This window comes from Paroedura picta, chromosome 9 (assembly GCF_049243985.1).
Source record: "Paroedura picta isolate Pp20150507F chromosome 9, Ppicta_v3.0, whole genome shotgun sequence".
Taxonomy (NCBI): Eukaryota; Metazoa; Chordata; class Lepidosauria; order Squamata; family Gekkonidae; genus Paroedura; species Paroedura picta.
The window spans coordinates 25,666,651-25,692,933 of record NC_135377.1 but is presented as its reverse complement, the minus strand read 5'-3'; the positions used below and the strand labels follow the sequence as shown (position 1 = coordinate 25,692,933).

The 26,283-nt window shown below is 40.8% G+C and overlaps 2 protein-coding genes across 7 annotated transcripts in view; one reads left to right on the top strand and one right to left on the bottom strand.

Moving 5' to 3' along the window:
* RMDN1 (regulator of microtubule dynamics 1) overlaps nucleotides 1-762 on the bottom strand; it is a 17,523-nt gene extending 16,761 nt beyond the window's left edge. Inside the window, exon 1 of the mRNA XM_077351990.1 lies at nucleotides 429-762. Coding sequence (XP_077208105.1) covers nucleotides 429-551 — 123 coding nt within the window. The 5' untranslated portion in view covers nucleotides 552-762. The remainder of the gene's footprint in view (nucleotides 1-428) is intronic.
* Nucleotides 657-26,283, top strand: CPNE3 (copine 3). 6 transcript variants are annotated; one of them, XM_077351987.1, is made up of 16 exons: nucleotides 657-812; nucleotides 5,773-5,904; nucleotides 6,925-7,104; nucleotides 7,843-7,917; nucleotides 8,928-8,999; nucleotides 9,834-9,917; nucleotides 10,209-10,298; nucleotides 13,621-13,719; nucleotides 16,486-16,572; nucleotides 17,917-17,976; nucleotides 18,775-18,908; nucleotides 19,853-19,907; nucleotides 20,010-20,061; nucleotides 21,299-21,432; nucleotides 21,795-22,031; nucleotides 23,360-26,283. In XM_077351987.1, exons 2-16 carry the CDS (start codon nucleotides 5,773-5,775, stop codon nucleotides 23,480-23,482), a joined length of 1,614 nt encoding a protein of 537 aa, XP_077208102.1. In that variant the 5' UTR covers nucleotides 657-812; the 3' UTR covers nucleotides 23,483-26,283. The 6 variants fall into 6 exon arrangements, with proteins under 6 accessions (XP_077208102.1, XP_077208100.1, XP_077208098.1 ...); XM_077351985.1 differs by lacking the exon at nucleotides 657-812 and adding an exon at nucleotides 855-1,107 and having other exon boundaries at nucleotides 5,770-5,904; XM_077351983.1 differs by lacking the exon at nucleotides 657-812 and adding an exon at nucleotides 856-1,107.

Sequence of the window (26,283 nt, the reverse complement as noted above, 5' to 3'; positions counted from 1 at the left end):
TTTTCTTAAAGCTAACAAGTAGAGGGAAGAGGATAAAAGAATGGAGCAGAAAGCATGCCCTATCTATTTCCTCTCCCCAGTCTCCTTTGCCACCATTGGCCAGGTAACTGGATGGGGAAAGCTTGGAGAAGCAGCATGTTCAACAGGCATTCTGCTCTAAGTCTAGAATCCAACTAATCCAACTACAATTCCCATGAGCAAATGCTGGCAGGGGCTCATGGGAATTGCAGTCCACGGACATCTGGAGGGCCGCAGTTTGATTACCCCTGATCTGGGGTGTGGGGGATGGAAAGTAAAGCAAGCCCAGCAGTGGAGAGCTAATCACAGGAGGGGAGGGAAGAATGGGATTCCTTTCCCATTAATCGGAAAAGATCCGAATCAGAAGAACCGAAAAGAAGTAGGAGGAGGGGGGGGCACGACCACTGCACCTCGCTTCCTCCTCGCCCCGAAGGAGCCTGGCGCCACAGCCCGAGCCTCGCCCTCGGAGCCTGGAAGAGAAGCCGCGTCCGCACCCAAGAGGCGCCCCAGTGCGATACTCGCGCTGCTGCCATGTTACAAAACCCTCCCCCTTTCCAGTCAGCCTTCCGACAGACCAGTGGCGCCCACAGCCCCCGGAAACAGTCCCCGGCCGCGCGCTCCCCAATGGAAAACAGCCCGTTTCGGATCTCTACACGGCCTCATAGGGGCCGCGGGGGTAACACCCTCAACGTCTCGAGTCGCACCAACGCTGCCTCAGTTGAGTTCCGCCACTCGTCGCGACCGCCCCAGCCCCGTCTCGTAGCAACCCTTGGCTCGACGTCACGGAGCAAACGGTGATATGGCCCGCGGGGAGGGAGAGGAGGCTGCGGGTATCACGTGATGGGAGCCGCGCTTGGAACAGGGCTGGCTTTTTGAGGATATGGGGGGGAGGTTGTTGTTTTACTGTTCAGAAATCCCGTTGTGGTAAAAGGGAGTAGCGCATGCGCTGAGCAATCCTGGCGCTTCGGTTGCTTTGGTTACACAACCGGGTGGGGAGGGGAGGACGTGGGAAGCAGCCGCCACCCCAAATTAGGCACCTGGGAGGCCTGACCTGCTCTGCTGGCGACGGTTCCGTGACCCGGGAGTCGGGTGAGGCTCTCTTGGGGGGGGGGGGGGGGGTTACTAGCAGCGGCGACAAGTCTTGCGAGGTGTTGTAAGCCGCTTTGCACACTGCCCTGGTGCATAGTGGAAGTAGAGGCCATGGGAAGGGTGTGCTGCATGAGCGTGGCCAGCGCGCTGTCTGCTGATCGTCTCTGAGGTTCGGGGGGGGGGGGGAGGCCTGAAGGCGAGCCCAGAAGAAATCTTCCACAGTCGGAACGTGGATCAGGGGGAAATCCATAAGGGTACGAATGAGTTGCTGGTCCCCCAATTGGCTGTTGTTGTTGTTTAGTCTCTAACAAAAAATAATAACGTGGCACTGAGTTAGCGGGCTGTGTATGTTTTGCAGAACACGATGTCTCTGGAACTAATTTGGTGTCGAGAGTTTTCTTGGTGGCATCTGCAAATGACATGCATTTTTTTTTTAAAGTGGTCAAATTGTGACAAATTGGAAAACCCCAAGCTGGAAGGGAATGAGGAAGGCTTCATAGTGGGATTGTCCCTTGGGCACTGATGTTGTGAGACTGCAGGCTTAGGTGTGTGAAGCTTGCTTTCTTGATATGCCTTTCTCCCCTTGTGCAGTGTCAATTTCAGTTTTACTTTACCAAAAATTGTGTGGTCATAGTGGTGTTCCATGCAGACTGCCATTGATGCGCATGGCATTGTTTAAAACCATATTAACAAGCTATATTGCCCCGATGAGCTTACAAAGCTAAGGTCTGACATAAGAGAGACAAAAGGTGTGTGTGTGCGTGGGGAGGAATGGGGAAGTGGGGGATAAATCAGGAAGCTTGAACCTTCTCTTACTTACATTATGCTTAGTTTCAGCAAGGGGTGGGGAAAGTAGTGTAAGAAATTTTTGAGAAGGGATTTGAAGTGAGAAAGGTGGCATTGTGCGGGTTTTGGGGGAAGGGATGCAAGAGAGGAAGGGTAGGATTGTGTGGAAGAACTCCTGTTTGGCCAGCTGAGAGTAGTGAAGCTGGGTGTGGGATTTGAGAGCTCATGGGCACTAGGATTTGAACACAAAGAAGTGTTTCTGTGAGGTCTGGAAGCCTGCACGGAAGTTTAAGAAAGGGTTGCATCACCTGGTTAGAAAACGTGGGAAGTAATGCTTGGGTCTCGGGGCTGTTGAGGAGCCGCAGCAGAAGATCAGAGAAGAGAGATTTGTGAGGAGAAAGGATTACACTTTTTGCAGTGATTCAAAGTAAGTAATATGACTTGAGGAAAGCTGAATATGAGCAGCAAAGGAGAGAAAAGAGCTGGCAATAAATCCAACCAAAGGGCTGAGGAAAGCAAAGATATATAATTCTTGGAGGTTTTGAAGTTGTGGTTTGTTTTAAGAATATAGATACATTGGAAAATAGAAATATATACAATATACTTTCCCTTTATTTTGCTGCTTTACTGTATACATATAAACTGCATTTAAAGGTGTACTGTTTGCAGCATTTGTGGAATGTAGAAGTATATGCCTTAGGCCACAATGCTATAAATACTTGATTAGTAGATTTGCCAGAGAACTACAAACTGCTGTACCCTATGGTAATTTAACACCTTTGTCATCTGAGAGATTGGAATAAACAAAAGTTGGTGGGGGGGACGACACAACTTTTGTATGATTTTTTAAATTGTGGACAGAAACAGCTTCATTCTCTCACAAGACTAGCTGCATATTTGATACTTGAGTGAAAATTAATAATGCTAAAAATGCTGAACTTTTCAAGGAGACGAGGAATGTTTGAAAGGGAAAATGGAAATTTCACCATGGAATCCTATGTCGAGTTATAGATTGGGCATTGTGCTGTCAGTCATTGATTTTCCAAATCCTTTTTTTGCTCTAAATAAGGACAGTTTGAAAAACAGGTGTGTATCCTTAAATTTATAGTGGGTGTTTGCTAGGGAGTTAAAACTCATTAGAGCTCTGTAAGATAAGGGTTGTCTGAGGAGAGAGAAAGAAGTGGGCAGAAAAGTTAGGACAAGGAAAAGGACCTATGGAGGCAGGAAGTGGGAAAGGAAGAGTTGGGAGTGGCAAAGAAGTGGTGATGACTGCAGCAGCACGGCGGGAGAAGGTTCAGGGAAGTAACACAGAAGAAATGGGGACCAGAGGAGGCCTAGGAAATAAGGTCCGCAGGATGGACTTTCCTTGTCAAATGTCCCCCTCCCATTAGCTTGCTGATGGTAGCACAGACCTGCACTTTCCGCTCCAATAGGCAAGGTATTTTCAGGTGAAAGCACTTCCCACCATCATGTGACTCCCCCCCCCTCCTCTTCAGAGAACAGGAATGGAAAAAGCAGGGATAGGATTTCCCCTTTCCCATGTGTTCACTTTAGTCTTCTTTTTTTGTTAGGTCACATTTTTGAGGGTTTCCATCTGGGCTATAAAAGTTTTTAGTTTAACCAAGGACGGGGATTTTTGAGTTACAGAATTTGAATCTGATTAATAGTACAAATAGTGCTGAAGTACTGAGTTGGAGATATTGCCTGAATTCAGAATGATTTAGTTCTAAGTATACTGGACTTATACACTCTTTATATCTGGTAAAGGTAAAGGTATCCCCTATGCAAAGACCGGATCATGTCTGATCCTTGGGGTGACGCCCTCTAGCGTTTTCATGGCAGACTCAATACGGGGTGGTTTGCCAGTGCCTTCCCCAGTCATTACCGTTTACCCCCCAGCAAGCTGGGTACTACTGACCTTGGAAGGATGGAAGGCTGAGTCAACCTTGAGCCAGCTGCTGGGATTGAACTCCCAGCCTTTTGGGCAGAACTTCAGATTGCATGTCTGCTGCCTTACCACTCTATGCCACAAGAGGCTCATGCTGCATAAATAAAAATGGGTGTGTAAAAATAGAAATGCATGTGTAGAAGAGGTACAAAGAGTGATGTCCTCCCCTCCACAACTTTGAGACTAGTCCATCTTTCTTAGATATATGTAAGTCGTATTTGAAAATGAATGATTTTACTGTACCTTTTGAAATGTTTCCAGGCTTTAACATATTCTGTATTGCTTTTAAAACCCGTGCTTACTTGGGCTAAATTTTAATATGGTACAATATAGGGGATATTGGTAATTTGCTAAATATATTAGAAGGTTGTCCCAGTCCTCACTAAAATATAACAGAACTTTGATGTCTGGGTGTGGTATGCTTTATCACAAAACTTTTCAGGCTTTAGAGAGATGCAGACTAGTGATAGCTGTTATGCCTTTGCTTTTCCATAACAATGAGGTATAGATTTTATAGACATAATAGCAGGTAGGCCAACCTGTTAAGCGAGTTAATACTGTAAGGTTATTTGGTAAATATTTGAGCTGTGTGACCTCAATCTATCTTTAGCACATGGTTGCTCTTTTTGTGCATGGAAATAACTTTCTGTGAGCACTCTTGCAGTAGAGTTGCACCTGTGCTTCTCTGCATATTAACGATCCCTGGCTCCAAAGTTCCAGACACTAACAAATTAACATAAAAGTTAAATAACTTGGGTGAGACAACCAAACCCAGTGTCAGTCTCTGTGCTACTTCTCAAATCTGATTTAATATTGTCAATGATACTCTTTGAAATGGCTGAAATATGTATCAAATCCCTCATTTCCGACTGGAGACTCTGCAACAGAATCACAGTTTGCTTTTTCAAAAATATGTAGCAAAATGTCAAAAATACGTAAGAATCACCAATCATTATATCAAACAAAATATCTACCAAAATTTGTAGGGAATTATAACTTCTATATCCATGCACAAATGACAATAAATCATAAGAAGTAACAATTTTGAGGCTGAGGAACTTGGGAATGTTCAGCTTGGAGAAGAGGAGGTTGAGAGGGGACATGATCGCTCTCTTTCAGTATTTGAAAGGTTTTCACTTGGAGGAGGGCAGGGAGCAGTTCTGGTTGGCAGCAGGGGATAGGAGCTGCGGTAATGGAGTTGTTCTGCCACTTTATCTTCCCACCAAATGATAGATGTGATGCTTTCAAATATGCTATATGGTGTCTTCTGCCAAATTCAGTGGGAGTCCTCTTTTAGGAATGCTCACCCTCTTTTGCTTCTGTGCTCTTCTAAACCATGAACCAGATCCTTCCACAATTATCATTAGAGGAGAGTGATGCACCTTCAGATAATCATTTTATTGAGGACCCTGTGATTCTAAGGAGAAGGAAGCCAATGGTATATATGTGTTATAAAAAGGGTTGATTTTGGCAGAGCACTGCTGAGATCTTGACTGATGATTTTGAGTTCTCTGTCTTGCTGGAAGTGCCCGTGCCCAATCTTCACAGCATGCTGTTATCCCTGACTTTCACTGGTGACTTTGGGAGGGTGTGAGGGATTGCTGGGAAGTCAACTGCAAATCTTTTGCATTAACCTGTTCTGTTGGTAGAAGTGAATCCAACAATTTTTACTATTATTTAATATTATTATAGTTTGATTGTAACACTTTTGTAGAAATATATGTTGTACATTGTCCCAAACCTAGATGCAAAGAGGGGTTGTTAATATAAATTGAAGAATGAATGAATGAATGAATGAATGAATGAATGAATGAATGAACGAACGAACGAACGATCGATCGATCGATCGATCGATCGATCGATCGATCGATCGATCGATCTTATCCCTCCCCCCAATATTAAACTATGCTTTCTTCTTTTCTGCTTAGCAGATGGCAGCACAGTGCGTGACAAAGGTGGAACTAACTGTTTCCTGCAGTAACCTCCTGGATAAAGATGTTGGCTCCAAGTCAGACCCACTGTGTGTGCTACTTCAGCACACAAGTGGACAGCAGTGGTATGAGGTACTGCATGATTTTTTTGTAAATGTATTTTTAATTTTTGTGAGCTTCTTTGAGAGGCTGTGGAAAAGTGGTTAAAAAGCTTTAAATAATAGTGGGATTGCTTCTGGAATGCACTAGATATTTAAATTAATGGCTAATAAATTTTATCTGGATGCTTTTTTCAGGAAACGTTAACCTCTGCAGTTCAGGCCTATGCTTCTTTTTAAAAAGGCCATCTAGTCCTGTTCTTGCCTCATATCATTTATGCCTCAGATCTCCACCATACCTTTCTTGATTCCTCCTTCCTAGCCCCAGACCTTCTTGTGCTCTCAACCCATTATCCTTTCAACACAGTATTCCCTTTTTCTTTCTTCCCAAGAGTTTTCTGATCCATCCTGCTACATTTCTTTATGCTTCTTCTCGCTTCCAAGTCCTTCCTTCTCCTCCTCATCCATACCCTATTTTCAATTCCCTTTAGATCCTCTTCCATTTGTATCACTGCTGAACTCTGCCTTGTAACTTGCCTTGTCTGTTTCACAGCCCTTGCCTCCAGATCCCTATTTCCATTTTGGTTGCCTGCATTTATTATGTCCCAGAGGCATGCATGCAGCACAAGAAGCTCTTTGGGGTTTGAATGTTTGGTTGTTATTTTTTAAATCCCAGAAAGGGGATCAGAGGTCTCTTTTTTGTACCTTTCCCCATTATACAAGGACCAGGATTTGATATCCTTTCTTTTTGTTCATATTCTTTAATTGTCAGTGTTATTTAACAATGGTAAGAAGAATAAGTAATAATTGTGACAGTGTTCCATAATATTGTTAATGTTTATGTTTATTTTTCAGTATTTAGCTCCTAATGCATGTCTCTATCTCTACATGCTTGTGCACCAGATTAGGTTTAGTCCCATTTTCCTGCAACTGGGGAAGGGAGGAGGGAGGATAAAGGCAATCTTTGTCTTGCTCAAATGTTTAAAGCCACCCTCTGAGGTGGCTTTGTGTCTTTTTATTGCTATGAAGATGAACCTTTATGTTGTATTTGCAGGTCGATCGAACGGAAAGAGTCAAAAACTGTTTAGACCCCAAGTTTGCCAAGAGGTTCCTAATTGATTATTATTTTGAACTAGTCCAGAAACTCAAATTTGGGGTTTATGATATTGACAATGCAACTGTTGAACTGAGTGATGATGATTTCTTAGGAGAATTTGAATGTACCCTGGGACAAGTAAGTATAAATAGTATTACAGTTTCCTATAGACTTTACAAAGTTGTAGCAGCTGCGTTAGACACAATTAATGTGTTCTTCCCCATATGAGTATCATTTGAAATCCTATCTAATATAAATTAGTACAGTTTAAAATGCACCCTTTGAAACATGCACGTCTTTTGATCTTAGAGGAATAAAGTCTCTTTTGCAGTTAGAAATGTAATTTTGAAAGGAAAACATACAGCATATCTGTTAAGAGTATTTCTGTGGAAAACTGTAACATTGTACATTTTTAGCATATTTCTAATTGTAGAGGGGGATTTTATATTTAAAGTTTAATTGAGCTTCTTGGTTTTGCATTTAATTTTCTCCTCTTTTTCTACATATGATACAGTTTTTCATGTTTGACTGAAAATGTAAGTGAATGACAGTCATGATCATAAATAGATAGCAATACAAACCTAAAATTACCATATTGATCATGCATACAGAAGGAAAAAGTTCTTATTAGTTCAAGTTATTTATGGAATAGCAAAGGCAAAAGCACAGATTACACATTGTCTCCTTTTAACTCAAAGGTATAATAAACCGTTTACTTCATCGACTAAGAAAAAAATCTTAGGATTTTTGATAGGAACTGTTTATGAATGTCTTGTTGTCTTTGGGTTTGCTAATATTCCTGTCATCATTCTTGATAAATAAACATAGCTTCAATTTTTCTCTGTATCTATTCTGGGTATTTCTGTATTTCAACAGATTGTTTCTAGCAGGACACTCACCAGACCTCTTGTAAAGAAAAATGGGAAACCCGCAGGAAAAGGAAAAATTACAGTAAGAAAATGTAGCTTTATTCCTGATCTGCTGGTTTCACCTTAGAGTTTGATTTTTTTATTGCACCCAAATAGGGCAGTTAAGTGTTCTAAAACTTTGTTGAAGTGAATATGTGAACATTGCATTTATTTTCTCTGGACACTTCAGAGATTGTGTGATTTTTAATGTATTTTTTGTGGCCTTTAAAAAAATTACAAATGATGACCTGGGATTTTGGGGATGCATCCAGATTCATTTTCTACTGGTTAAGGAGGAGGGCAATTTCTGCCAATTCCTCCTAATGCCTTCTCTCCACCCCACCCCCTATCCTGTTCCCGGAGGCCACCATTTTCCAGGGATAGCACTTTGTAGAGGTCAGGGGGCAGCTGTTGGGTTAGGTTGGGGAAGGTAGGAAACATTTATTTATGTATTTCTTATTTATTTAAAACATTTTGTATTACCTAACACCCGATCAGGGTAACATGGTAAAAATAAAAACGTTAGAAAAGTTAAAGGCAATATTTAATATTATAAATTAATTCAATAAAACACATAAAATTCAATCCCACTGATAGAAAATTTAGTTTGGATCCAACACTTTGGTCCAAAATTGTCTAAGCATAGTTCTTAGCAGCAAAAAACTTCTTCCTGAAACTGAAATATATAGATCAATTTGAGGGATGAGTTTTCTGTTTAAAGCAGAAGAGATAAAGAATCTTCTCTGTGGCTGGTCATTTAATGGTTTGAAATACAGGCAAGAAAGCCTCCTGTTGCTGTAAAATTAAATTTTCTCAAATGGCAAAAAGCTGTCCCTGGCTTGTTATGAACACAGGCAATCCATCTTCTCTGTATTCGTATGCTTCTTATCCTAAATGCCCTTCTGGGAACATTGTGTATTGTTTTGCAACATTTACTACCATAATGTTGCCTAGAATTGTCACATTTTTGAGCCACCTAAATGGAACTTTTACATACTTACATTAGATTTCATTGTTCAAACATGATGCACGTTTGTCTTCCTGTCTATCCAGATTACAGCTGAAGAAGTAAAGGACAATAGAGTCGTCATTTTTGAAGCTGAAGCAAGGAAACTGGACAACAAGGTACTTAAGCCTTTCTTTGTGATAAATGATATCTCTTGTCTTAATTCAGATGTCTCCTAAAATGGAAGTGACTGAGGTGGGCGGAATTATATTATATTGTGGCACATGGGAAATTTAAGGAAACTCTTGAGGTACATTTTACAAACCATCTTGAATAGGATATTTTTGCGTGATTTGGTATGACTTACAGATTTAGCTGTGACTTACAGATGAACATTATCAACTTCCTTTAATACTATGATTTTTAGCCTTGCCACTTTAAAAATAAGTTCCAGTATCTGTGGCTTGCACGTATAGGTCTCACTCCAGTGGAGCTATAAAAACTGAAATACTTTCAGTTCTTTTGGGAATTGTATACAGTTGGAAGTAAGCACTTAAATCAATAGATCAGGCCTATAGTCAACCATAGTCAAACAAATTGATCACAGTCCTGGTGTCCTAAGATGATATGTTGGTCCCGTACCTGATCATGCTTCAGTTTCCAGGATGGTGTTAACTGATTGGTCAACCGTTGGTTTTTCTTAGTTAATCTGATCTGGTGATGGGGCAGGAGAGAGGCAGGATTATTTTATTACTTCCATTGGTCTGAATACAGCTGCAAACATCTCCATTCCCTGAACTTTCCAAGGAAATCATCATAATGCTCTGAGTTGAGCCACTCTGGATTGTAGACTGTGGTTCTGGAAAAGAGAAATTATGAAGTCGTGTGTGTGTGTGTGTGTCTAAGGCTAAGGTGATGTTTACTTTCCATAGTTCATATTGAAATAATCCTTGCAATTGTTTTTGCAATAGAATAATTCAGTAGCCTAATTGAAGAACATCTAATTCTTGCAGGATTTCTTTGGAAAATCTGATCCTTACCTGGAGTTTCACAAGCAGACCTCTGAAGGAAACTGGTTGATGGTACACAGAACAGAAGTGAGTTTTTACATTTCTTATGGGTTGAGGGAATTTGACATTCAGCATATGTGGGTTTTTCAAAGTTTGTACCAATGGTTTTGGAAGGGACGGCACCTCCTAGGAAGAACAAGTTACTGATCAAAAGGCATTCATTCAGTAGCATCCTTCCATATACTGGCCATATCGTTATGCTGTTTGGTTCAATCATCAATAATCATGTAGGATACCACAGAGCACCAAAGCTAGCAAAGCTTGTTGCTACAATCCCCCCCCCCCCAATTTCTAACAAATGCTTTGTATTTTGTTTAGGTTATTAAAAATAACTTGAATCCTGTCTGGAGGCCATTTAAAATCTCTCTCAACTCTTTGTGTTATGGTGATATGGACAAAACAATCAAGGTAACATTTAATGGATGCATTTAGTACATTTACCATGCAAATAGTGCATTTACTATTTAAAATTAGTCTAAAGTACTTCCCTTACAATGATTTCAAAACTTAAATAATGTTATCTTCAAAGCTATATATATGTTCGGGATAAACAGTGACAGTTGAATAAGATTGGCAATATACATATAATTCCATTCTGAAAGGTATTGGTAATAAGGCTGCAGAAATTGCCATGCTGGTTGTCTTCATGTTTGCTTGAGCTACATGGAACTGGTTAGATGGGACAGTTCCTTAGCTCTTCAGTGGTACACAGGTTGCTTTGCTTTTTATGATATGAGCCCTCCTTTAAGGGCTTTTGTAGAAGTCTTTAAAATAGATGTGGTGCTAGTAATTCCGTTGCTTCTGACTAGGACAGGATTCGCGATGGCCTTGGAAGGGTTTTGCCAATTGGGTGGAAATTCAACTGCTGAGCATCAGGACACAGACTGGCATAGTCATACCACTGGTTCCTGGCCTTGTGGAGTAGGCTGCTGGGCCATTTCTGGTGTGTGTGTGTATGTGGGGGGGCAACGGAGTGGTTATAGGCTTGCTCTGGCCTTGTATCTGGTTTTCGGATGGGGGTGATGGAGTGGCATCGCCCTGTCCCTGTTTCTGCAGGTTAACAAAAGAGCAAACTGGTATGCAGCCCAGAGTGCAGGTATGGTTCTATTCACAATCATCTGAAAATATTTCTGTGTTGTCACTTCCTGTGTTGAGACAATGTTTTGGTGATGTCACTTCTGGTGACGTGACTTTCAGGGGTGTGGCAGGAAGGTGTGACCTTCTGATATCAGGGTTTCTCCAAGCCTGAAGAACATTTCAGGGGTTTCTTGGTGGAAAAAGGTTGAGAAAGGCTGGACTTCGATCTAATAAACAGTCTTAAAGCTGGGTATTTCTTTGTTACTCATAATTTTGTTGGGAAATCAGCCTTCTTTGCTTATAACTCTTGATCCTTATTCTTGCCCTACTTTAGAAACTAAGAATTATTTAGGTCACCGAGACAAACACCTGAATAGACATGCAAAAGACATGCATCTAAGTGCATCAAGCTTTATCTACTCTGTTTCTTCCCTTTCACCTTTCTTTCATAGTTCTTTCATTTTAATCTGATCCAGCTGCCTTTGGACTTCAGCGCTCTTGTGTTGTCTTTGTACAATGCTTTCTAAAAAATGTTCAGTTGCATTATTGGATTAGCTGCAAATATTTTCTGGATATGAAGCAGTAAAATTAACGTATGGAATAATATGTTCAAAGATTATATTACCGAAGCCTTGTGAATAAGAATACTATTGATCTGTCCTAGCGTGAGCGAAAGTGTTATGTTAAATCTATTTGGCTTCATTCTCAATAAAAATCAGCAGTTGCGAGATCATGAATTGGGTCTGATGTATTCTCCATGGGAAGAATCACATATAAAAGTTCAGAAGAACTTTGTGACCTGAATAGCAGTTTGAACTAATGTTTCTATAGTAAGAAAAATATACTGTACTTACTGTAATAATTGATTAAACTATGCTTTAATATTTTTATGCACACAATTTCCTAAATAGGAAATTTCATTGTAGTAAGTAAAATGACTTTTTAAGGGCCCAGCTGCCTTTTCTTGTGTTAAAATGACTGTGTATTCAAACATAATACATAGGCAACTTCCTTTGATCTCTCATTACATTATCTGTGTGTGTGTTGAAGTGAATCATCTAAACATAACATGACCATCAAAAAACATTAGCGAGAAAATTGATATAAAATATTCTATTGACAGTATGTAACCCCCCTAAAGGAATTAGGCGAACGTCTAATCAATATGGCGGGAAGCGTTGGACTTGCTGTGATTCTACTGGCTCTTTTTATCATATGTGGTGGTCATGTGACAGTTAAAATATTCTGGATAAAAATTCATAATTTGATGGGAAAATGTTAATAATTAAGTGTTCTTTATATTCCAAATGTATGTTGTTAAGCTTTTCCCCTGATAATTTACCTGTAAATGCTAGAGATTTTTTCTTTCACGCTACTACTACAGCAAGACTTTTAGTAGTGAAAAATTAGAAGCAGCAAGACTTGTCTAGTTTGATCACAGGACTAGACAAGGTTGGAGAACTTGCCACAATGGCTAAGTTGACAGATTTATTGAATAGAAAACCACCATAAGAATTTTATGATCACTAAGACTATATGAATAATTAACTTTATTGAAGGCATGGATAAAGGAGAGAGAGAACTGTTTTATGTAACTTAAATCTTTTTTCTATTTTTTCTTCTATTCAGTTTTTTAATAATAAAAACTAAAATAAAATAAAAAACATTAGCAAGCTTGAGAAGACCACATCTAGTAGCACAACTCAATTAATGGGAATACCTCTGGTCATCTTTTTAAAATACATGTGGGCATAGTATGTTCTTAAAGGGCTGTATTGCAAGATATTAGTCAGCCACCATACATTTTTATTTGCTCCAGTTCTAGTTTCTAGTTTCACACAACTTCTTGTGGTAGCAGTTTTTGCATGTCATCTGTGTTGGTTAGAAGTGCATGTGCATGGTTGTGCTTTGTGTGCACTAGTCCAGAGGATTGCCGTTGGTAACTCCAGGAATGTTTCACAATGTCAGATGTCATCGCTGGAAACTCAAATAACATTTTTAGTAAAAACAATTAAAATGTGAAGCTTATTTTAAATAGAGAACCAGCTTGGTGTAGTGGTTAGACTTCTAATCTGGTGAGCTGGGGTGATTCCGCGCTCCTCCATATGCAACCAGCTGGGTGTCCTTGGCCTCACCACAGCACTGATAAAGCTGTTCTGACCGAGCAGTAATATCAGGGCTTTCTCAGCCTCACTTATCTCACAGGGGGTCTGTTATGGGGAGAGGAAAGGGAAGGTGATTGTAAGCCACTTTGAGACTCCTCCGGGTAGAAAAAAGCGGCATGTAAGAACCAACTCTTCTTCTAAATGTTGAGTGGGAGTAATAGCAGGAAAATTACAAATTCCACTCTGAATATAAATATTTATGCTCTCATCACAAGCAAGTGGTGCTTGATATTTAGGCATGACAATAACATTGTTGGGCTCAATTAAGTCATGCATATTCAGCTGCTTTGAACATGAGTGGTTCCTGCCTTGAGTGGCAAAACAACATGCAGTGAGAGTGTTTTGCTCATAATGATAGGCCTCATCCTGTCTCCAGTCCGGTTCTCCCCCCCCCCCCACCTCCACCTAGTCATGTAAGTAAAAATACAGGAACATTGTGGTGCCAGTACCATTATTAGAAAATATTGAATGATGTTTTTCATTTGTAGGTTGAGTGCTATGACTATGACAGCGATGGTTCCCATGACCTGATAGGCACCTTTCAAGCCACAATGTCAAAACTGAAGGAAGCCTCTCGAAACTCACCAGTAAGCCCACATCTTTCTTTGCCTTGTTTATTTCAAAGCTGTGCATTACATTTAGACATTTGTCTGCGCTTGTTCTCTAGACAGAAGGGTGTGAACTGTGACTCAGGCATTCAAGTCTCTGTTCAACCTCCCGTTTGTAGTAATGATACAGACCTTTCTTCCTGGACTATTATAAAACTGACTGGGAAACATGTGAAGTGCTTTGAGCATTTGGAGAAAAATGCTAAATCCTTAATTATTTCATCGTACAGTGCAAATGTAGCTGAGTGAGTGGCTTGGTTTGAATCACTGGGGGATTATTTAATGCAACAATAATAGCAATTTAGCATCTCAGGTACCATTAAAATAATCACATTTCAGAATAAATTTTACTGATTAACTTTACATGTCTAGTTTTGCAGCGTGCATAAAATAGGAGTAATAAACTGTGTTTCAGTTGTAACAGAGCATATTCTGCTTTTTCTTTCTTCTTGAAGAAGAAAACCTAACCGAAAACAAGCTAATAAGACTATGGAATACTGAAAATATAAGATCAGTCTGTTCCTGAGTTGCAGCAGCTGTTAACTTTTATTAATTGATTAGAAAACATTTACTTGACTGTAGAAGTGCCCCTTGTTTAGGGTTAATACATTTTAAGGCAGTTATATTAGTACAAATGCAAGTGATAGGTGCCATCTTAGTTCTGGTCTATACATGCAGCTAAATGAGGCGTGGCATTTTTTAATTTGCAGGAGTGTTTTTGCCATACTGAAACATTCAAAATATTATCCCCTGCTTGAACTCTGTGTTGATACAATCCATTCTATTATTTTGTACTCCAGTCATGTCATCTTGCTGCATATGTAGATTAGAATAATCTCTCTTAACACAGACTTTTTAAACGAGCTGCGTTATATACATGTATCACCTAAAATTATTTTTCCCTAACAGTTTGTTTTTATTCACTTGAGGATTATAGTTTAAACAACTGTGATTTAAAATAAGGATTACAATTATGACAGTTAATTAAAATTCATCTCATGTTTTGGCGAGCCTACATATATTACAATAAAACTGTAGATATCTATTTTTTCTTTCTAAACGTAAATCTCTGAGAAGTTTGTTTTTGGGTTTTCCTTAGTTAAGGACAAGATCGCAGGCTGATTATATCCAAGTACGTTGTTGACCTTAACCCAGAGCTTGAAAAAACACAATAGCTCTCCATAAAAAAAGAAATTGTGTATTTCAAAGCTTGGTTGCCAGCTGAATAAGCAGTACATACTGTTTGTTCAGAATACTGACAACAAATTCTCTGACGTTTAGTAAGAAGTAGGAACTTGTATATTTCTCTGTGCTAACTTGTTTTCCTGTTAGTGTACAAATGTACATAAATATAAAGGGTTCTTCATTCTCCTTGACAGCCAGAACCAGCTTCATTAAGATGCTTCCTGTTGTGTCTAATTTGTGGATCCTTTGCATGTTAATAGCAATTAGGGCACAAATTGACCATTTAAAAAAATAGCTATTTCAGAATGTTTAATATGACTCTTTTACCTCCATAACCTTCAAGTATGGATCAGGCTACTACTATTAATTAATGAATTAAATTTATATACTCCCCCCCCCCCTCTCCTGAGGCTCAGGATGGTTACATAAAACACGGAAACAAAACAGGTTTCTCAATAGTTATAAACAGTAACAGTACAGTGATAACAATAGAACAATGTAATAGAACAGTAGAACAGTGATGAGAACATCAACTATAAAATATTAATGGCCTTTCCTGCCCAGCCACAGGACCTCCATCTTTGAAGGGCTGAGCTTCAGACAACTCTGCTTGAGCCACCTCATCACTGCCTTCAGGCAGCTGAATAATGCTTCTGGGGGAGAATCAGGACGTACGTCCATCCATCAGGAGGAAGAGCTGGGTTGTCATCATATTGGTGACAACCCAGCCCAAACCTCTGCACCATTTGAGCAAGAGGGCACATAAAAATATTGAATGGAATTGGAGAGAGAAGTGCTCTCTGAGGGACCCCACATGCAAGCTGGGAACGGCTTAATGAACTCTCTCCTATTGCTACCCTCTGTACACAATCCCGGAGAAAGGAGATCAGCCACCGAAGGGCAGTCCCTCTAATCTTGGCATCGGCGAGGGGTGAGCTAGAAGCTCATGGTTGACTGTGTCAAAGACTCCTGAGAGATCTAATAACATGAGCAGCACAGACTTGCCCCGGTCCAACTGGTGACGGAGGTCATTCATCAGGGCATCTAGAGCTGTTCCTACCCCCACGGCCAGGCCGGAAACCTGACTGGGATGGATCTAAGACTGAATCGTCTTCCAAGAATGCTGACAGTTGGTCCGCGACAACCCTTTTATTACACATTTATTCAGATTATTGCATAATCACTGGCAGTCTTCAAGCAAAGGTTGGATGCACACTTTTCTTGGATGCTTTAAGATGCTTAGGGCTGATCCTGCGTAGAGCAGGGGGTTGGACTAGATGGCCTATCTGGCCACTTCCAACTCTATGATTCTATGATTATTATTTCCCTAATGTGAACAAGTAGTCCATTATTTAGAACAGTGTAATTTGTGGGTTAGGAATTGGCAATACACAGTGGCAGCTGTTTCTGTGGCCATTAGGCACATTTTCTCTTGAAAGTTCTATTGGTTGTATACTCCTCACAGGTGAAGCATTGCAGGAAGTAAAATGTGAGATGTCCCTAAGCCATTTTGCACTAAGATTACTCCCTTACTTTCCTATATTGTTAATTTTTTAATAGATCGAATTTGAATGTATCAATGAGAAGAAGAGGCAGAAGAAGAAAAGTTACAGAAATTCAGGAATTGTGGGCTTTAAATGCTGTGAGGTCAGTATCTTCAGATATTCTATTATTTTTCCATTTCACACTTTATGGCAGCACCAGACACATTTGCTTTTGTCAAGAGCATTCAGATTTGCAAGGTATAAACTGCAGAGGTAACAAAAAATTAAGTCATCCTCCCTGATAATGTGTTTTGTTAAACGTCTGGATGTGCAGCTAAGTGTGTTCGTGTTTTCTCTAGATTGCACCCAATTAAGGGTATTGGTAGTGTAACTGATTAGTGCCATGAGATAAGGCTTTCCAATGAAAAGGAATTTGGTCCCTGCGAAATTGTGCACGATGTCGGGAAGATGGCCCGCAGCTACTGCACAGCAATATTCTTAGCAATACTCTTAACACAATTTCCTTAGCTAGCGCAAGACTGTGTTGCACTGTTTTTGAAAACCTCCATCAGTACTAATTGAATACTTTCAGTGAAGTTAGAAAGGAGTGAGCCATTTCAGAAATGGATTTCAGTGTTGATTATGCGGTGGGGACAGTTGTTTGTGTGATTCGTGTGGTGATTTGACATCAGTTTAAGTCAATTAATTGGAAAAAACTAAATTTAAAAAAATGGGCTAAATACAGTGCATCATGGACACATGGCTCAGATATGGAGTCATTGCCATAAATCAGCAGAATCCAGTTGCCTCCCTTCCTTTTCAGTATCTGGGAGGTTCGTGAGCTAGACCATTATAGAGCATGATATTCTGTGTGCAACTCCCATGTTCTTGTCTATCCCTTCCTGCCCTGTTGAGTCAAGCTCTGATATCACTGTGGGAGTGCAAGGACAGAGCTGTTCTTTCTGTAGTTGTACCTCCAGATACATCTACTATAGCTACCATGGATTTATTATACTCCAGATTCTTGTATCACATAAATGTTTCATTTTCATTTCTGCTCCTTGTTTTTCACCCCTCACTAGAGATGCCAAACTCCCACTTTCAGCTACCTTTCTGCCCCACATCCAAAGGAGGAATTCCAGAAATTAACATGACATGAATGACTGCATGACCTGAAAGTGACATAAGAACATTGGGGGACACTCTGCTTTGGTTGTGGGGCATTCTAACATAGAGTTTTGCCGAAAAAGCGAAGTGTTGCGAAGGGGCATTCTAACATAGAGTTTTGCCGAAAAAGCGAAGTGTTGCCTCCTTATGTCACTTCTGGATCACGTAGACATGTCATGTTAATTTCCAGCATTACTCCCCACTCATGGTAAGTGTATCCCCTCCCCAGGGTCTCCAAGGTACCTGGCAGCCTTACCTCTCACAACTGTTTGAAATGAAAAGCATCCTGACCCAAAAGTAACCGGACGATTTCATTGAGCACTGGATATTTTTTCTCCAGATTATCACAGAATGTACTTTCCTGGACTACATCATGGGAGGGTGCCAGCTGAATTTTACTGTAAGTGCCATAGAGCTCATCTTTTCACTTGAGGAAATCTTTAACAACTTAAGAAGTATTAGCGTATTAATAGTGGCAACAATATATATACAGCTGTAGCAAAGTTCTTGACCAGGAGTACCTACAACTTCAACCATCATCCTCTTAATTGAGAAGCCTACTAGATATTGGACAAGAGGAAATTTATAGACAGTACATGATGTCTTTGCTGGTTCATGTCTAATTTTCAAACAGAAATCAGAGACCAGGAAGAACAAAAAGTTCATGCTGAGAAACTCTTACTCTCTTTTAAAGAGTAGGTGGTAGGCAGGGGTACAGTTGCTTTAAAAATGGAGCCTGCAGCTGGAAGTAAGAGTGGTGTGGAGCAGGGGTAGTCAACCTGTGGTCCTCCAGATGTCCATGGACTACAATTCCCATGAGCCCCTGCCAGTGTTAACTGGCAGGGGCTCATGGGAATTGTAGTCCATGGACATCTGGAGGACCACAGGTTGACTACCCCTGGTGTGGAGGAACCTAAATCTTCTAGGAGAGTGTTTCCAATAACAGGGATGCTGTGGGTTAGGTCTGGGAAAGGACCTCACATTTCACTGTAAATTCATAGCTGTGTGATGTCTACAAGAAGGAACACAGAAATTTTATAAATAATTTTTATAAATTATAGTTTTTTTGTAATACTAAAATATTTTTAGTATTGCTGTTCTGAACTCCATGTATCTAAGGTATTACTAATTAATCCTTCCTCTTGCCATGAACTGTCACCATTAATACCCCCCACTGTACAAATGTTTCTTTCAACAGGTTGGCATTGACTTTACTGGGTCTAATGGAGACCCTCGTTCTTCAGATTCCCTACATTATATCAGTCCTAATGGAGTGAATGAATATCTGGCGGCTATTTGGTCCGTGGGGATGGTTATTCAGGATTATGATGCGTAAGTTTCCCAACTGATCTGATTCTTGTAAATTAAATGATATATACAAACTACTAAAAAAATTATCCCCCCCCCCGCTGTATTATTTGACTTTCATAAGGCTAAGTCAGAGATCTGGAATTCTAGCTTGAAGGCTATGTACAGTTTGTATTCTTTTTTTCAGCCTTGTGAAGGAATCAGCAGTCAGAGCAATGAGAGCTATCCATCTTTCCTCTGAGTTAACTAGTGGTACCAGTTGGCCAGGCTCACCATTCACTGACATAGCTAATTGAATTTGTTTCTGCTTGAATTGTTGTGCTGTTTGTATCCTTGGGACATTGTAGCAATATTTTATATTATTAGGTAGCTCAGATTATTTTAAAAGCACTGTGCAACATATATGTACATCTATGGCATGTGCACGTATTTACCCCCTAAAACCAGTGGATCAGTCTGGGCTGCTCACAGACTGTCACTTCAGAGCGGGTCCTGGCCAGCTTGGCTCTCGGGGGGGAATGGGCAGAGCCTTGCCTTGATCATATCTTGGAATTCTTACATATCAAAGAGGTATAGCAAGCATCTGGGGAGAGCCCACTAGCATGCTTGGATCTCAGTGGAGGGAGAATTGAAGGGAGAGATAAGCACATGCTGCTTTCCCCCAAAGCCACAGGTTAGCTGCTGTACATACATTGCAGAAGTGTGCTGTGTTAAGCCATCCAGCTAATATTCAGGTTTTCATTTACGATGTCTTACTAGCAAAAGCAGATGGTGAGAATCATCTGTGAACAAGCGTTAATAACTCATAATGTGGGCTTGCCACTTCCTTGCTTGAATAGTTATTCTTCTCATGAGTACTTCTCATGGATGGCCCTAGAAGCACTTAATAACATTACTGGAAACAGATTTATGGTTCTACTTTGGAATTGTGAATTTATATATAGTTATATGTTGGTTTTGTTTTACAGAGATAAAATGTTCCCCGCTCTTGGGTTTGGTGCTCAGATTCCCCCCTCATGGCAGGTAAATGATATGCGGGATGAGAGTTTGGGAGTGGGCAGGCATGGACGCTTCCTAATTAGAAGTGGACATTTTCAGCTTCATACATCTTCCATGTATTCACAGGTCTCACATGAATTTCCATTAAACTTTAACCCATCAAATCCATTTTGCAGTGGTAAGTTGTTTTGGAATGTTGGGGTCAGAATTTTTTAAAATGTCCTGTAACTGAATAGCTTGTTGATACGAATGTAACTGGTTTCTATTGATTTTGTGTAGTTAATCATGAATATTTAGTTTGTTGTTAAATTCATAAATAAATGGGAATGGGCTTGAAGACTAGTAGTCGTTCTTTGATCAAAACTACCGGGCAAAAAAGTGCCAAAAATAAGGGGAAAGAACCCTTTTATAGAAAGTCTCATGAATTCTGTGGAAAACTAAAGTACTGTATCCTTATCCATGGTTCCTCTATATATTTGTGAAACAACCTGGGGGGGGGGGGGGAACGTGTCCGGCTGTCCAAGTTGGAATAGGGCCAATCAGGGTGCAGCCAGCAACACTGGCTGCACCCTGATTGGCCTTGCCCCTACAACTCCCGCCCTCCTTCCCTGGACACTAGCCACGTTCCTCTCAGCCATGCCAGAGACGGAGAGAGACACACAAAGCCCTGATTCCCTCCTATTACTCCTCCTGCAAGGGAGGCAGAGAGAGACAGAGAGAGCTGGCCCAAGCTGCTGACCAGCCCTGCTTCCCTCCTAAGAAGGGGCCCTAATTACCTGCTATGCCTCCTACTGCAAGGCACACAAAGAGACACGCAGCGAGAGGGAGAGAGAGAGATCTGTACCTCCCAGTGGCCCCTGAGTCCTAGCTCCCATTGCATTCCTGGTTGCAATGTGCTTTCTTGCTATAGCATATATATTACAGAATGTCAGGCACTTGGCATAGTATGATTTCTCTATGTGTGATGTTAGCATTTTCAGTTCTTTATTAAAATATATATCCTATTGGATATGACTGGAGAGCCGATTGCTTTGCAATTATTTGATATTGGCAATAAGAAGCATCACCCTGTGCAGGGCCATCTAGATTTAATTATTATTCAGTGCAAATGGCTGGCAAAGAGAGATCTCAGCATATGAGGGCCTTGGCTTTTAATCTAGTCTTACACTACTAGCAATAGTACAATGCTGTGGTTTGGCAAACCTTTCCTTATAGCAACAACAGAAATATTTCTTTATTTAGAAATATATATATATACCCTAACCCTGCAGAGACCTGCTTGAGACTGGTTACAAGGTATCTACAAGACAATGAAATCATGAAGCAAATAGCATAAAACAAATGCTGGCACATAAAACCAGGATGATTTAGTTGCCCCGGAAATGTGCTGATGAAAATCCATTTATTTCCCTCAGGAATCCAAGGTATTGTGGATGCATACCGGGCCTGCCTCCCTCAAGTGCGGTTGTATGGGCCGACCAACTTTTCTCCCATAATAAATCATGTGGCTAGGTTTGCTGCTGCAGCTACTCAACAAAGAACGGCCTCTGTAAGTACTTCATCACCCAGTTAATAACCTAAATTTCAGACAGTTGGGGCTGTAAGCAGATGGGCAGGGAACGATATTGCCAATCCTGCCATCCAAACTTGATGGCTGTCCATTTTATTCTGTCAGGTGCCTGATGGTGCTTGTGTGGGCATTCTTTTTGCATGCACGAAGAACTGTTCCATGTTGGTTATTGCAGCTCTGGCAGAGTTTCTATTTGGAGTATGTTGAGAGAATTGAACAAGTCTTTGGCACTCTTTGGGACTTTATCCTTTTGTTTATCATGCTTGTCTGCAGATGCCACTTGACTTCACAGATGTACTTTTCTTCTCTCACTGATAACAAAACATGCTTTTTCCCCACAGCAATATTTTGTGCTCCTGATCATCACCGATGGCGTGATCACTGACCTTGATGAGACGAGATCTGCCATTGTTAATGCAGCCAAGCTCCCCATGTCAATTATAATAGTTGGCGTTGGAGGGGCTGATTTCAGTGCCATGGAGTTTCTTGACAGTGACAGTGGTGTTCTGAGATCTCGCTCAGGAGAAGCTGCTGTGAGAGATATCGTCCAGTTTGTGCCCTTTAGACAGTTCCAAAATGTAAGTACTCTCTGATGGCACAGAGTGATTGATTCTGGTCTCCTTGACTAATGCCTTTGTATTAATATAAGCGGTTGATGTTTAAGCTGCCCTGTTATAAGGGAATTAAGTTGCTTGGAAAGTACACTGTGTGGATTAAGTTTTTGATGAAAAGAGCATTGTTTCTTGGAAGGTTATTTTGCTTAATAGACTTTCTTCCCTTGTAGTTGAACAATGCGGAGAGAAGCTCATCAGTCACCTCAAAGTGCAATAACAAGCCTTTGCAATTTGATCACACAATCTATTGTAAAAATATCATTTGATGATGATGATGTTTTGTACCTGCAGTTGCTAGAAACAGGGAAACAACTACTTTCATAAGAGCTGTTTTCTTAAGACCTGCTCTGATTTACATCTTAAATCCTGCAACAGGCTAGTCCAATGCTCTATGCCAGGGGTTATTTAATGCTCTATGCCAGGGGTAGTCAACCTGTAGTCCTCCGGATGTCCATGGACTACAGTTCCCATGAGCCCCTGCCGTGGGGAACTCCTAGGCTGGATTGATGTCCTCATGAACAGGGGTAGTCAACCTGTGGTCCTCCTGATGTCCATGGACTAAAATTCCCATGAACCCCGGCCAGCGTTTGCTGGCAGGGGCTCATGGGAATTGTAGACCATGGACATCTGGAGGACCACAGGTTGACTACCTCTGCTCTATGCCCACTCCCTGTTACCAAGCTTAAATCAGAGTGCTGGTTTTCCCTGACTTTCTGTTATTTGTTTGGACAGGCTGCTATAAGGCAGGAGAGAAGAGAGATGTTTGCCCTTTATTTCTAATGCCCAGCTGTTGCTGGTTGTATGTTAACTCAGTAGTTAATAGTTTGCCTTTATTACTCTTTTATGTAGCTGGGTTCACTTAATAAGAAAAACAGAAGATGCTTGGATCTTTAAATACACACATGTCCTCCTTGGAGTTACTGTGCAGGTTAAATTTTGCATCTGGTTCAAAGGAAAAGGCTGAGCTTTTAGACCTGGAAGAAATCATGCTAATTACCCAGTCTCAACAGTCCAATTTCTGTATTATGATCTAGTATTGGAGAGTGGCAGTTTTTATGGGGAAATGCGCTAAGGTTGTTCTCTCCAGGAGTGTCCCCTGAGTCACCTTACTATCTGAGCCGCATAAATACCAACCAGCTTTGAACCATGTAAGCAACAGCTAGCCATGGATAATGTGAGAGTCCAAATAGGCAATTCAATTCTGGTTGCTGTTGTTAAACCCTTAGATACTGGATCACATGCTTTCTCTATCTCAGGTTGCTTAAAACTCTCCCCTCCCCCTTTTGATTCAGGCTCCCAAAGAAGCTCTTGCTCAAAGCGTCCTGGCAGAAGTGCCGCAGCAAGTGGTGAGCTACTTCAGCATGTACAAGCTCCAGCCTCCAAAAAAGCCTGCTGCAAAGCCAGATGGGAGCTGAGCAGAAGATGCAAGGATTGGCACCCCAGGCAAGGGGCTCCCTGTGCTTACCCGTCTCTACAGTGTCAAAAGTCCCTGGTGGATGAGTGAGAGTTTCATATGTTGCTTACAGTTAAGATTTGTTCACTTGCATTCTGTATTGCCAAATATGCCATTATGTTTATCCATCCATTGTTGGACACATTTAAAAAAAAACAACATTCCCAACATATTGAGAGTCATGAACAAGTCAGATCAGGAGGAACAAAACAGCTGCTTTCTCTCACTTTCAAGTCATTTGACTCCTTCACATGGTACCCAGGACAAAGCACAGTGTCTCTCCAGTAGTGATTAAGCTGGCCTTTGCATGAGCTTTGGGGTGGCTTTGAGATGCTTGTGTTGTGGCCATTCTAACCTGTGCCTTAAGAGATCCTTGGCTGTTCAAAGCTTGCATAAGCTTTGATAGATCATAGTACAGGGGCTGGAGAGGTTTTATTATATATATACAAAAACACAACATTGCCTCAGGTGATACCTCTCTCTGCATGTAAAAGATGATTAAGATCCCCTCCCAGTTGCAAAAAATAGCTGACTGTGCAGAATCTAATTGTGCTCTCCTTTTCACTCACACGTATTTCTGTTCTGTAGCTGTATATAGTTAAAAGGCCTGTATGCTACTGAATTTGTACTTTTTGTACACTTTGAAAATTATTTTATACTGGTTCAATAATTCTATAAGGCCTGAGCCATTTTGTTCCGTTGTGCATAATTATTCTGGGCTGTATTACTACAGCTAGTCTGAAATGGCTGGACTTCTCTGTTTTTTATAAAGCAATTCTTTAGTTTGGTCTGTAAGGGTCACTCTTTTCCTTATGCTTTGTCCTGCTTTAACCCAATCTGTGCCTTTCCTCATCTCAGATGCCCATTTGAAGTCCATGTGAAGGTTTAAAACAAAACAAACTGGCTGGATCCCACCAATTTTTCTGGAGGGCACTTCCAGTCGGGTGGAACTTCCCTACCTCCATTCTTCCACTGCTACTCACTGATCACCTTGAAATGCTGCTCCTGGAAGACATGCAGGAACATCACAAAAGGCAAACAGGGAGAGTCTGCAGTGGGAAGGAGTAAAATTGACACAATCCTTTTCCCCTTTGTGAACAGCTCAGTCTGGATCTAGCCCACTTTCTTGTGTTGTGTCAAAATACTGTCCATGCAGCCAAAGTGTACATAATGTTTTTTTTTTAATGTGTATTCTGATGCTGTAAGTGAAAATGAATTGAAGAGAGCTAAACTTTGTCTGAAAACTATGTCATACAATAAACCAGGGGTAGTCAAACTGCGGCCCTCCAGATTTCCATGGACTACAATTCCCAGGAGCCCCCTGCCAGCATTCGCTGGCAGGGGGCTCCTGGGAATTGTAGTCCATGGACATCTGGAGGGCCGCAGTTTGACTACCCCTGCAATAAACCACGTGGGCTTGATCTGTGTAGGCAGAGCAGGATCTAGGACGTGCTTCTATGTCTCTGCTTTTCCTTATCGTGCAAAAATAACTTGTAGATAAAACCTATAATGTGCGTGCACATTTACAAATATCCGCTGATGACCTGACTGAATATTCCCATACTGCAAATCGTACATCAAAGCATGCCCCCGTTGTATGTTGAGCTTTCATTTCTGTTACCTAGGCTTTTCTCACTTTCAGGCAATGTTTTATTTAGTTCAGAGTGTTTCAGTTAGTAAATAGCAAAGCAAACCTGGGCCCTTGGAACGTGGAAGCGTATTGGCAACCCAGGTTGTCGTCATCACTTATTGGCCTATTAGTTTTTCAACCCTTACTATAGTTGAAGTCCAAATGTGTGAGGCCAAAGCTGAAAAATAAAATGTTCTGCAGTATAATTCACCCATAATAACAAATTGGAATGTATCATTATAGTCCTTCCCTTCTATTTGGCAACACTTTCTAGTTTCTTGATGGTAGTGATTTGTCGACACATTTGGACCATTCCATTAAAACTAGATTTAAACGATGGATTGGACATACTTCTTATGGCTGTATCTCTATCGATGGATGCCTGTGAAAGTAGAAATGATCAATTGCCAAGCTGCAAGCGAAGGAAAAGGGAGCCCAGTGATTCCCAAGCCTTGTTACTATAACACATAGAGTGAGAGACACATACACACGAAATAAATAGTCTTTAAAAATGAACTGTCAGGGTTTATGCAGCAACCTACCATATTTGTGGTGAGATTGCATGCAAGTCTACCATTGTCTGTTTGCTCTCTTATTAATCTGTCCTACTTTTGCTTTCAAATGCAAAGAAGGAAGAGGGGGAATCTCAGCATCTAGTACTGGTATCTCCAGTCAATATGAAACGTGCCATGCCTTTTGCATCCCAAGAACAGCCATCCTATAGTAGCCTGGCTTGGATTGTGAAGGTTATAATGTACTCCCGGGCATATTGTGGTGTGTCCCTTGTGAATAATGTAGGTGAGAATCACTTAACAAAATAGGGTTCCAAAAAGAAAGCAAGAAAACGCTGCCTGAAATAGTAAAAGGAGCAATGCCAAAATTTGTATTTGTTGCTGGTGCATTAGCACCACCTTGTGGTAGAATGCAATTACTGGCATTTTGTATTAAAAAGAAACTTTTCTGTTTAATGTTTTCTAACAAAATACAGGTTTTTACGATGGAAAAAAAATCATGTAATGTAGTATTTGTATTATATTATTTCATATGTTAGCCTCTTTATATTTAAAGTCGTTATCAGGTGAGACTGCTTCTGGTGCCATGCAACACAAAGCTATTAAACATTCATCTCTTTA

Excerpts from the sequence above, each read along its gene's own strand:
- CPNE3 (XM_077351987.1), top strand. The coding sequence starts at position 5,773 with ATGGCAGCACAGTGCGTGACAAAGGTGGAACTAACTGTTTCCTGCAGT. Across the intron at positions 7,105-7,842 it reads TTGAATGTACCCTGGGACAA|ATTGTTTCTAGCAGGACACT; the intron begins GTAAGTATAAAT and ends GTATTTCAACAG. Across the intron at positions 19,908-20,009 it reads AGATTCCCCCCTCATGGCAG|GTCTCACATGAATTTCCATT; the intron begins GTAAATGATATG and ends ATGTATTCACAG.